This window comes from Anomaloglossus baeobatrachus, chromosome 3 (assembly GCF_048569485.1).
Source record: "Anomaloglossus baeobatrachus isolate aAnoBae1 chromosome 3, aAnoBae1.hap1, whole genome shotgun sequence".
In the NCBI taxonomy this organism is placed as follows: Eukaryota; Metazoa; Chordata; class Amphibia; order Anura; family Aromobatidae; genus Anomaloglossus; species Anomaloglossus baeobatrachus.
The window spans coordinates 361,677,212-361,689,797 of record NC_134355.1 but is presented as its reverse complement, the minus strand read 5'-3'; the positions used below and the strand labels follow the sequence as shown (position 1 = coordinate 361,689,797).

The 12,586-nt window shown below is 42.8% G+C and overlaps 1 protein-coding gene across 1 annotated transcript in view; it reads right to left on the bottom strand.

The window, feature by feature from the left end:
• Positions 1 to 12,586, bottom strand: part of RRAGD (Ras related GTP binding D) — a 70,391-nt gene that overhangs the window by 17,780 nt on the left and 40,025 nt on the right. Inside the window, exons 4-5 of the mRNA XM_075338406.1 lie at positions 11,879 to 11,993; positions 9,210 to 9,352 (exon numbers count right to left, since the gene is read on the bottom strand). Of these exons, the coding sequence (XP_075194521.1) occupies positions 9,210 to 9,352; positions 11,879 to 11,993 (258 nt within the window). The remainder of the gene's footprint in view (positions 1 to 9,209; positions 9,353 to 11,878; positions 11,994 to 12,586) is intronic.

The window sequence follows — 12,586 nt, the reverse complement described above, 5'->3', positions numbered from 1 at the left end:
TGGGGGCCATCATACTATTTCATACTGTTTGGGGGCTACGGTGGCTATCATAATGATTTGGGCATTATGGAGTATTATACTGTGAGGGTCATCGTTTTGTATATAGAGCACTGTATGGAATAATACTGCGTGGTGTAATCATTCTGTGTGTGGGATCATACTTTTTGGGGAACTGCAGGGATTCATACTGTGTGGCAGGACTGGTCAAAGTGTGGCCCGCAGGCTACATCTGGCCCTCTGACTGTACCAGTTTGGCCCACGTACCAAGACGGTCGAAGGGCTAAAAACAGTTGACAACATGCCGCACATTGGTTTCTAACTCTTTTGTCTGTCTTCTCCTGAGTCTCTCTCGGCTGATTTATGGCCAAAAACAACATTTAGGTTCATGTGCCAGGAAACAAAGGCTACGTAAAAGCAAAATGATGCAACCTTTTTAACGGCAATCCTTTTTTTAACACTTGTTTTCCTACTTTAGGCTACATACCACGATCTGTATTTCTTGAGTTTTTGATGTTGTAGATCTTCAGCAGCATTCCTGCACCCAGTAGATAAATTAGGCTACTTGCAGGGTTTGTTTTTTATTGCATTTTTGAGTGCTTTTTTTTTGTTTGTTTTCATCACATTTTTATGTACAGTCAGGGCCAGAAATATTTGGACAGTGACACAAGTTTTGCTATTTTAGCTGTTTACAAAAACATGTTCAGAAATACAATTATATATATAATATGGGCTGAAAGTGCACACTCCCAGCTGCAATATGAGAGTTTTCACATCCAAATCGGAGAAAGGGTTTAGGAATCATAGCTCTGTAATGCATAGCCTCCTCTTTTTCAAGGGACCAAAAGTAATTGGACAAGGGACTCTAAGGGCTGCAATTAACTCTGAAGGCGTCTCCCTCGTTAACCTGTAATCAATGAAGTAGTTAAAAGGTCTGGGGTTGATTACAGGTGTGTGGTTTTGCATTTGGAAGCTGTTGCTGTGACCAGACAACATGCGGTCTAAGGAACTCTCAATTGAGGTGAAGCAGAACATCCTAAGGCTGAAAAAAAAGAAAAAATCCATCAGAGAGATAGCAGACATGTTTGGAGTAGCAAAATCAACAGTCGGGTACATTCTGAGGAAAAAGGAATTGACTGGTGAGCTTGGGAACTCAAAAAGGCCTGGGCGTCCACGGATGACAACAGTGGTGGATGATCGCCGCATACTTTCTTTGGGGAAGAAGACCCCGTTCACAACATCAACTGAAGTCCAGAACACTCTCAGTGAAGTAGGTGTATTTGTCTCTAAGTCAACAGTAAAGAGAAGACTCCATGAAAGTAAATACAAAGGGTTCACATCTAGATGCTGTCACGCTCCCCGGGTCCCCTGCCCGGCTTCCCAGCGTCGCTTCCCGGTTCTTCTGTCCGGTCTCCGCCGCTCCCCGGTCTCCAGCCCCCATTGCCTGCGCTTCCCAGGCGTCCTGGTCCCCGCTCCCGGCGCCCGTCGGTTTCTCAGCCCCAGCCCGGCTCTGCTGCTTCCTCCTCACCGCTTCCTGCTCTGGCTTCTGGCACCCGGGACTCGCGCATGCGCATTAGGGCGCGCGCGCGGTCATTGACCCTTTCTTAAAGGGCCAGCGTCCACTGACAGGAAATGAAGCACACAGGTACAGGGTATAAAGGGGATTAGTGTCCAAGTGGGCGGGGCCTGTTCTTCGTGTTTCCCAAGCTAGGAGTCAGGTCTCCTTGTGTTCCTGTGAGATACTCACCTCTCTCTCTTCTAGAGCCGATCCTGCCTCGCCATCCGCTCCTGCCGAATCCCAAACCCCGAACGCTGTCTATCTGCCATCCTGACAGTCCGTACCATCTCTGATCCCAGCGGTGACCCGTCATCTTGCTCCAATGGTTCCGCACTCCGCCTGACATCATCTCGGCTTCCGAACCATCAGTGACTCCGTGGTCCCAGGGACTTCTCCATTATACTCTTGTGCACGGACTGTCCTGCTACCTATAGTGCTTCAGCTACCGGACCCCTTACCATCATCAAGGAGTTCGGCCCAGTGGATCCACCTCCAGGGTCTGCCCGTACACCTGGCCCTAACAGATGCAAACCATTCATCAATTCCAAAAATAGACAGGCCAGAGTTAAATTTGCTGAAAAACACCTCATGAAGCCAGCTCAGTTCTGGAAAAGTATTCTATGGACAGATGAGACAAAGATCAACCTGTACCAGAATGATGGGAAGAAAAAAGTTTGGAGAAGAAAGGGAACGGCACATGATCCAAGGCACACCACATCCTCTGTAAAACATGGTGGAGGCAACGTAATGGCATGGGCATGCATGGCTTTCAATGGCACTGGGTCACTTGTGTTTATTGATGACATAACAGCAGACAAGAGTAGCCGGATGAATTCTGAAGTGTACCGGGATATACTTTCAGCCCAGATTCAGCCAAATGCCGCAGAGTTGATCGGACGGCGCTTCATAGTACAGATGGACAATGACCCCAAGCATACAGCCAAAGCTACCCAGGAGTTCATGAGTGCAAAAAAGTGGAACATTCTGCAATGGCCAAGTCAATAACCAGATCTTAACCCAATTGAGCATGCATTTCACTTGCTCAAATCCAGACTTAAGACGGAAAGACCCACAAACAAGCAAGACCTGAAGGCTGCGGCTGTAAAGGCCTGGCAAAGCATGAAGAAGGAGGAAACCCAGCGTTTGGTGATGTCCATGGGTTCCAGACTTAAGGCAGTAATTGCCTCCAAAGGATTCGCAACAAAATATTGAAAATAAAAATATTTTGTTTGGGTTTGGTTTATTTGTCCAATTACTTTTGACCACCTAAAATGTGGAGTGTTTGTAAAGAAATGTGTACAATTCCTACAATTTCTATCAGATATTTTTGTTCAAACCTTCAAATTAAATGTTACAATCTGCACTTGAATTCTGTTGTAGAGATTTCATTTCAAATCCAATGTGGTGGCATGCAGAGCCCAACTCGCGAAAATTGTGTCACTGTCCAAATATTTCTGGACCTAACTGTATGTCATGCTTTAAATAGACCTACTTTGCTGTTGATACTTCCTGGTTTGGGCTTTGTCAAGTAAATGTGCATTTCCCCATTGGAAACACACAAAAAAATCATATGCATATTTTATATATATATATATATATATATATATATATATATATATATATATATATATATATACATATATATATATATATATATGGATTTTTTTTACCTGTGCATTTTCCACATTTAATGCAATTTTCTACGTAAAATCCACTTATAAAAATAATTGATGCTGTGTTTTTTGCACTGCGAAAATACACCACATCAAAAATTAATTTGGGAACTTAGCCTTAGATACATTTTTATTAGTCACACTATCTGTCACGCTCCCCGGGTCCTCTGCTCCGCTCCCCGGTTCACCTGCCACGCTCCCCGCTCTCCAGCCTCCTTTGCCCGCGCTTCCCAGGCCTCCTGGTCCCCGCTCCCGGCGCCCGTCGGCTTCCCAGCTCCAGCCCGGCTCTGCTGCTTCCTCCTCTCAGCTTCCTGCCCTGGCTTCTGGCACCCGGGCCGCGCGCATGCGCATTAGGGCGCGCGCGCGGTCACTGACCCTTTCTTAAAGGGCCAGTGTCCACTGACAGGAAATGAAGCACACAGGTACAGGGTATAAAGGGGTTTAATGTCCAAGGGGGCGGGGCCTGTTCTTCGTGTTTCCCAAGCTAGGAGTCAGGTCTCCCTGTGTTCCTGTGAGATACTTACCTCTCTCTCTTCTAGAGCCGATCCTGCATTGCCATCCGGTCCTGCCGAATCCCGAACCCCGAACGCTGCCTATCTGCCATCCTGACAGTCCGTACCATCTCTGTTCCCTGCGGTGACCCGTCATCTCGCTCCAACGGTTCCGGACCCCGCCTGACATCATCCCGGCTTCCGAACCTGAGCTCCGTCACCCGGACCACCATCAGTGACCCCGTGGTCCCAGGGACTTCTCCATTGTGCTCTTGTGCGCGGACTGTCCTGCTACCTATAGTGCTCCAGCTACCGGACTCCTTTCCCTCATCGGGGAGTTCGGCCCAGTGGATCCACCTCCCGGGTCTGCCCATCCACCTGGCCCTAACACTATCTATAAACATTTGTAATCCCTACACAAAAAGAAAGCAGAGTAAAACTATGTGCGCACAGTGCGTTTTTCGCTGCGTTTTTGCGCGTTTTTCGGGTGCGTTTTTGGCCTCAAAACTGCATGACTTTGCTTCCCCAGCAAAGTCTATGAGTTTTCAATTTTGCTGTGCGCACACAACTGTTTTTTTAAGCTGTGTTTTTGAGCATAAAAAAAAAATGGACATGTCAATTCTTTCCTGCGTTTTTCTGCGTTTTCCCCCCTTGCAATGCTTTGGAAAACCGCAGAAAAACGCAGAGATCAAAAACGCAGCAAAATGCAGCCAAAAACGCACCAAATCGCGGTAAAAACGCATGCGTTTTTGCCGCGTTTTTTGATGCGGGTGCGTTTTTGTGCCAAAAACGCACAAAAACGCAGCGTCAAAACAACGCAGTGTGCGAACTTAGCCTATGTCTGTACATTTAAGTTTAGATTGTCAATAATAAGCAGCAACAATTGCTTTCAGAATAGGAGCAGTTTTCTTCAAAATTGGAAAATGTTGTGAAAATCTGTAGTTGTTTGCAGTTCTTCCCACTAGAGGGCTCAGCAATATTTAGAAAGAAAATTAGATGGGAGCAGGAAATATTAGCTTGGTATGTATTTAAGGGGTTTTCCATTATGCATGTGAGGTCACGTGAGGTCACACCAATCACCACTGTCTTATCTCTCCCTCCTTTCAGACATATCAGTAAGCAATAGCAAGAGAGAGCTCTGGCTGGCCGCTCTCTTCCTGTTAATTACTTATACGTCCAAAGGAGGAGAGAGAAAAGCAGGCACTGATTGAGCGTGGAGCTCTTGTAATGTCACATACTCACATAAGCCCCGGGAACGTGAGCGCCGACACCACTGGAACACAAGAGGTGACCATAACCTTTTTTTATTTTAACGGGGCCAAACATGGGAAATGAGAAAGGGCTGTCCAAATAGTTGCCAACCCAAAATCTCTTAGAAGGCTCAACCCTCCTAAGCTATTGTATACAGCAGGTGAAATATGTATTGAACACGGCACACATTTTGTAAGTAAATATATTTCTAAAGATGATATTGACATCATTTTCTCATCAGATGTTGGTAACAACCCATCCTATGTACATAGCCCAAAAAAAAAATCAAACCACAAATATCCATAAATTAAAGGTTATGTGTAATAATGAGAAACGACACAGGGAAAAAATATTGAACACAGGAAGAGAGGTGCAAAAGCCATGGAAAGTCTAGACACCAGCTGAAATCTATCAGTAATTAGAAAGCAATCCTGACTCTTAGTGAAAAATAAGATCAGCTGCTTCAACTGATGGCCACAAGGTGTCTCATTACCAAGGTGCCACACAAGAAACATCTCATGATGGGTAAACCAATGAGCTGTCTCAAAACCTTATTGGTGTAAAACTAATGGCATTTGTTACAGAAGAATTTCTACTGAAAGTTCCATTGAGCATGGTTGGGGCCTTAATATGGAAGTGGAAAGAGCAAAATTTCACCATAAACTGGCCACAACCAGGTGCTCCCCGCAAGATTTCAGACAGAGAAGGGAAAAAAATTATCAGAAGAGTTGTCCAGGAGCCAGTAACCACCTATGAAGAGCTACAGAAAAATGTGGAATCAGCAAGTATAATCGTTTTCAAAGAAAACAATAAGTAATGCACTCAACCTCCTTAGCTTGTATGCACACTCACCAGGCAAGACTCAATTGCTGAATGAAAAGCATGTTCAAGTGCTTTTAAGGTTTGCTCAACGACATTTGGACAAGCCTATAAAATACTGGGACGATATAGTCTGGTCAGATAAGATAAAAATTGAACTCTTTAGATGCCATAATACAAACCATGTTTTTCAGTTTATGGCATTTGCAAACTTTATATAACTAAAGTAAGGATGAATGGTCAAATGTACCAAGAGATCTGCTGCCATCTACCAGGATGAAATTGAAACAAGTGTGGACATTTCAGTAAGACAATGATTCCAAGCACACAGGCAAGGAAACTCTCAGTTGTTTTCAGAGAAAGAAAATAAAGCTGGTAAAATCGCCCAGCCAATCCCCTGACCTGAATCCAATAAAACATTTATGGAAGGAACTAAAGTTCAGAGTTCATAGAAGGAGCCCATGTAACCTTCAGGATTTAAAGAGTGTTTGTGTGGAAGAATGGACCAAAATTACACCTGAGAAATTTACTGTATTCAAATAGTTTCTCCATACAGGAGACGTCTTGAAGCTGTCATCACCTACACAGGCTTTTGTACAAAATATTAAATACATTTCAGTAAGCATGTTCAATATTTTTTCTCTGTGTCTTTTCTCATTATTACACATAACTTAATTTATGGACATCTATGGTTTGATTTATTTGCCTGTGTGGATTGGATGGGTTGTTACTGACATCTGGTGAGAAATTCATGTTAATACTAACTTTAGAAATATATTGCTTAGAAAATTGTGTTCAATACTTATTTCACCCGCTGTATACATGAGCATGCAAATCATAGACAGTTGAGTAAAATGATAACTTGATATCCGTAATCATGTAGTAATATGTAGATCAGGAGAGCAGACTTTCATTCATTACATGTCTCAGACTGGTAATGCCACTTTTTATTTAAAATAAACTCTAGAGGCAGATTCTCAGAGATATCTATGCCTGGCCCATAGATCTTATGGGCCAGACATAGATTAATTTAATCATATTAAGAAAAATGTAGATTGCTATGAAATAAAACATCAGATTGCAAGTATCAAGGTATCATTTTATCCAACTTTCTTTGATCTGAATGCCCATATAAACGGCTTAGGATGCTTGATCCTACTAACAGATGCCCTTTAAATGTTAGTGAGTAGTCATGGGTGAACGATGACTGTAAAAGTTCGGATCCACGCAGTTTGAAATGTACCAGAGTGCTGTGCCCGGGCCCGGAATTCTCAGGGAATTCAGGCTAATGATCCGGATCCGGCACTTCGGAACTAAAAACAAAATAAAGGAAATATAAAGAAAATAAGAATGAAGCAAGGGCTTCATACTTACAGAGGCTCCGGCACAGCTATAACTGCTCCCACAGCCCCTCATTCACTCATTCGGGGCTGCTCATTATTGACATGTCAATTGTTTTTGCCATTTGAGTTTTGCACTGCAAAGCAGAGTTTTTGCCCAAATTTCTGCCACAAAAAGGCAGCATTTTGAACTGCATAGTGCGGTTTAGAAAACCAAATTCCCATAGACTATGCTTGAAAAGCATAACACATCTATTTTGGCATTAAACGCTACAGTTGAAAAAGCAGGTAAAAAGCAGGTAAAAAGCAAAGTGCGTTCTTGCCCTAAAAAGGTGAATTGTCGTAGGTTGTCCTTACTATGTGGATGCATATAGTATTTTAAGACAGATTAAGGCAAAATGCAGACAACTGTATTTTTGATCTGTGTGCTCTATGGGCAGCACACTGATCTAGTAATAAATGGCATGACTGTAAGCACCAGTCATTTTTCAGCAATCGTACATGTGAAAAAAAATTTCACCATGGTCTGGTCTGATTTAAAGACCATACTAGTACATATAAATGCTGGCACACATCTGCTATGCGGACAAGTACATGGACAAGAAGCCAGTCACGTCCACGATTGGCTGAAATGACTGGCCCATTTTTTTTTTTTATAAGGCTGTCTGAACATGGGAAAAAGCAGAGTAAAGTTAGGGCTTGACAATATCATCTGCTATAAAATCGCATCAGCTTATTGCCCATGAACTGGCACTGAATTATACACATACAGAGGTTGCATCCCATCCCATTATGGACATATTGGTGCCAGCTGCAAAAGCTCATATGTATCAAAACAAGATTCGTATGATAATCAAGACAAAACCCGCTAAAGAAAAAGTGAAAGAAAGTCTTGCCTGAAGGTCCATGAATGACATTAAGAAGGAGAAAACAAAGCATTAAACTGCTCAAAAAGATATGTTTTTATTAAATAACAGACAAAGTGAAAAAGTAATTATAATACAAAAGCACCAAAAAGGGAGGAAGCAATGGAGAAAGGGTGAACCAGAGTAAAAAAAAAAAGCATCTTTTCACGTGGATTCATATGAGTGGAAAGATTTGCTGTAACCCTCTGTTAAAGTTGCAAGGTCGGCTGCAGTCTTGGTGCTGACTGCAGCAGATCATTGTTGTATTCCCCCCTATCTGTCTTTCTTCCCTGGTGTTTTGTTTCAGTGCAGCAGTGGGGCTAGTGTCCTTCACTTGCCCACTCCCTAGCCAGGGACTATTGTAGGGTCTTTTCAGGGCTTCAGGTTCCTGCTCGGCGACAGGTGAGGAACCTGTATAGGGACTGGCTAGGAGTGCAGGATACAGTGGCAGGTAAGGTGAGAAGGTGTCCATCTTTCATCTGACTAGTCCTATTGCCCTCCGTTGTTTAAGTATTCCTAGTGTACCTCTTTTATGTCGTGGTGTAACCCCTGTTGTGTGTTTTGGCTCATGTCGGACCTTCCCCAAGTCTGTGCTGTGACAGATAGGTCCCCGACGTACATTTCACAATCTTTGAGAGTATTATTGCTTCATCAGAGGGAGATAATGTATTAGGTATATAGATGGAGTAGTTGAATATTGTATTTTCTTGTTATCATAAGCAATGAGCCCTTTCTTTTGATATGACTGTTTGTACCTATATGAATCCTTGTGAAAAGGTAATTACCTTTTTTTTGCCTCTTTGGTCCGCCCTTTCTCCATTGCTGCCTCCCTTTGTGGTGCTTTTTTTATTATATGTTTGTAATCACTTTTTAACTTTCTGTGTTATTTAATAAAAACATACATCTTTTTGATCAGTTTAACTCTTATATTCTCTCCTTCTTAACGGCTCATATGTGTAGTATCTCAGATGTACAAATCAAAGTAATATCCAGGTTGACTTCCCATAACTCTTTGTAAAATAACACTTGTTATAAAAGTACCCCTCTCCCACTGTCTCCTTCCCTGAAAGGTTCTTTAATGGCCACTTCTATTTGATACCAACAAATACAATGAAGCAACGCATCCCACGTGAGATATGTCATGAATGAAACATGTCTGAGCATTAAAGACATACCCATAGATACTTGAGATATCAATGACCACGTCAATCATATCACAGCACAGTTCGTATGTCTGCATATCCACAGGAGCACTGTCTGTTGCTATGTAGATTTTGCTAACTACATCAAACAGGAATGCTTTCTCAATCCCAGAATTCTGCAACAAAGAAATACAAGTAGGAGTAATCCAAAGAATATGGGCATCTCATACAGTACAGTCTTTGTATGTATGTACAAGTGTGAATGCCAGCCTACAATGTACTCGTTAACCACAGGGGGTGATTATATGGCCACTATAGTTAAAAGAAATCTGTCAGCAGGTTTTTGCTACCTCATCTGAGAGCAGCATAATGTAGGCAAAGAATCTTTGAATCCAAGGATGTATCACATTTTTGTTAAAGCAGCAGAGCTTGGAGAGCTGTCCCTGCCCACATCAGGCTCTCCATAGAGATTGTACATTGACAGTGAGGTGTCAGTCACAGGAGGGGGCATGCTGGACTGCCCTGCATGTGACATTGTAGTTGCAGAAAGAGAGCAGTGATAATCACCAGATGATAAAGCTTTTAAGTTAAATAAACAACTGGACACAACCTAATAAGAAAGGAAAAGTTGATTTTTGTTTTCTAACCCCTACAGCATGCTGTCCTCAGATTACATAGCAAAAACCTGCTGACAGATTCCTTTAAAATGGTGGATCCAGAATTTAAAAATACAACTGTCAAATTTAAAAGACCAAAACAATGAAGGGTTACAGTCTTATGATAACCTTTCTTGAAATAGTTTTCAGAATTAGTTTCATATAATTAAAAAAATTAACCAGCATAAGCATTAATTTAAATAAGAGCTGATGATAATTAGTTATGCATTTATGGGTGCCAGACAAAATGCCAACCCTAGCAATTCCCTTCACATTCACTGCAGATCCCTGCCTACTTACATAAAGTGGCAACCATTCAGCGTTTCCAATTGCAGTTCCTCTCTGACAGAATACTGATAGGCTGAAGCGGTCACCTGACATAACAATATCATTATCCCCTGTAAAACACAGCACCAACATCGCTAGGCTGGTGACTGTCAGAGATGTATGTGTTTTTTACCTTCTATATGGGCACTTAAGCATTTAAAATTGGGTTGTCTAGTAGAGGAGAACTCCTTTTAAAGGAGGTATCTTTAATTTGGAAGTTATCCACAATCCATGGAATAGGGAATAACTTGACAACTAATACGAAATCCCACTAGTCCTGGGTACCAGAGCTCTGATGAGCCCTGTGTGAATGGAACAGTGGTCAAACATGCCCACTGCTTCTCCATTCATTTTATGGGAGTGCCATAGAACAGCCAACTGCTGCATCTGGCTATCTCTGGTGGGCCCATTAAGGCTATGTGCCCACGCTGCGGAAAATGCGCAGATTTTGCCGTGGATTTCTCGCGGAAAAGCCGCGGATTTTCCAAAAATCTGCAGCAGCGGCACTTCCCAGCCATTTCTATGGCTTTTTGGAAATGCTGTGCCCATGCTGCGGATTTTTCCGCGGCGGATTTGGTGCGGATTTTGATCCGGAAAAATCTGCAACATGTCAATTATTGTTGCGGATTTTGATCCGGATTTTGGCTTCAGAATTGGGAAAAAAAAATAAAAATCCGCACCAAAATCCGCGGCAATTCCGCGGTAAATCCGCACCTTTGAAAAGGTGCGGATTTTGCGGGAAAGCCGCGGATTTTCATGCAGAAAAATCCGCAGCAACATTCTCTCGTGGACACATAGCCTAAGAATGAATAGAGCTGAAATGTGCATAATTGATTCCCATTCCATTCCCAAGGAGCTCTTCAGAGTCATGGTTCCATTCTTGGGATTGGTAGTGGTCCCGTTGGTCGGACAACCCTGTGATCATGAAGTAATTCGCTATCTATAGTTAGGGGATAACTTTCAAACTTAAGACTACTCTCTTAAAAGAAAACCCATCATGTGAAAAAATGCTATTAACCTGCAGATATGGGGATAATTAAGGTAATTGATATCTTGTGATAGCTGGCGTAGCGAAAATTATCGCTACGTCAGCTTCACATGCACTCACCTGCCCTGCGACCGTCGCTCTGGCCGGCGACCCGCCTCCTTCCTAAGGGGGCGGGTCGTGCGGCGTCATAGCGACGTCACACGGCAGGCGGCCAATAGCGGCGGAGGGGCGGAGATGAGTAGGATGTAAACATCCCGCCCACCTCCTTCCTTCCGTATAGCCGCCGGTGGCAGGTAAGGAGATGTTCCTCGTTCCTGCGGCTTTACACTCAGCAATGTGTGCTGCCGCAGGAACGAGGAACAGCATCGTACCTGTTGCGGCAGCGTAATTATGAAAAGTCGGAGCCTGCACCGATGATACGATAACGACGCTTTTGCGCTCGTTTATCATATCATCTAGGATTTACACACAACGATGTCGAAAGTGACGCCGGATGTGCGTCACTTTCGATTTGACCCCACCGACATCGCACGTGCGATGTTGCAACGTGCAAAGCCGCCCTTAGAGTTGAGCCGGCTATCAATCAGTGCTGGGGACATATAACAGGTTCCCCTTTAAAATCTCAATTTTATTCAATTACAATGAACTTCAAGTGTATTTTAGAATTCATCTTAAAAATGACATTTCACCAAAAATACAGTTCTTTTTTTCTATGCATGATAGGTACTTACTGATATAAATATGTTTAGCAAGTTCTCTAATGTTGGAAGTTGTGGAATAAGTTTTTGCACAACTTTGCTGAAAGCCTCAAAGATCGAATGGTCATAAATACTGGTAAGATAAAAGCTGAAATAAGAGAAAACAATTATAAAGTTGCAAATATGGATTTGTGAATGGATTGAAGAAATGGGTTTTCGTTAGTCATACATGTGTTGCATATAGTAAAAATATGGGACACAGGCAATGTGCGCACGCTGCGTCTTTGTGATGACCACAAAGATGCACGTTTTTGGCCCCCCAAAAAATGCACCTTGGCATGAATTTTTTGCCGCGTTTTCCTGTGTCTTTTTTACCATGTTTTTGTCCAGTCAATCTATTGACTGGAAGGGCTCAAAAACGCTGGCAAAAACGCAGAAAGAAGTGACATGCTGCATCTTTGTAGTCACCACAAAGACGCAACCAAAAAAAGCTGCAACGTGTAGACAGAAAAGCTGAAATTTCATAGACTTTCCTGGGGAAGAAAATGCATGTAGTTTTGGGACCATAACTTCACCCCAAAAACGCGTAAAAGCGTGGCAAAAAAAAGCAGCGTGCGCACATGGCCTTACCCCTCACACACAGTGTTTTTATTAATCAGCTCAGTTATGGTGAACTAAAAGATCTCTATGTCTAGTAGATTCATTATCAACTGTTATATAACTGTGGACTGTTTCTTTAAT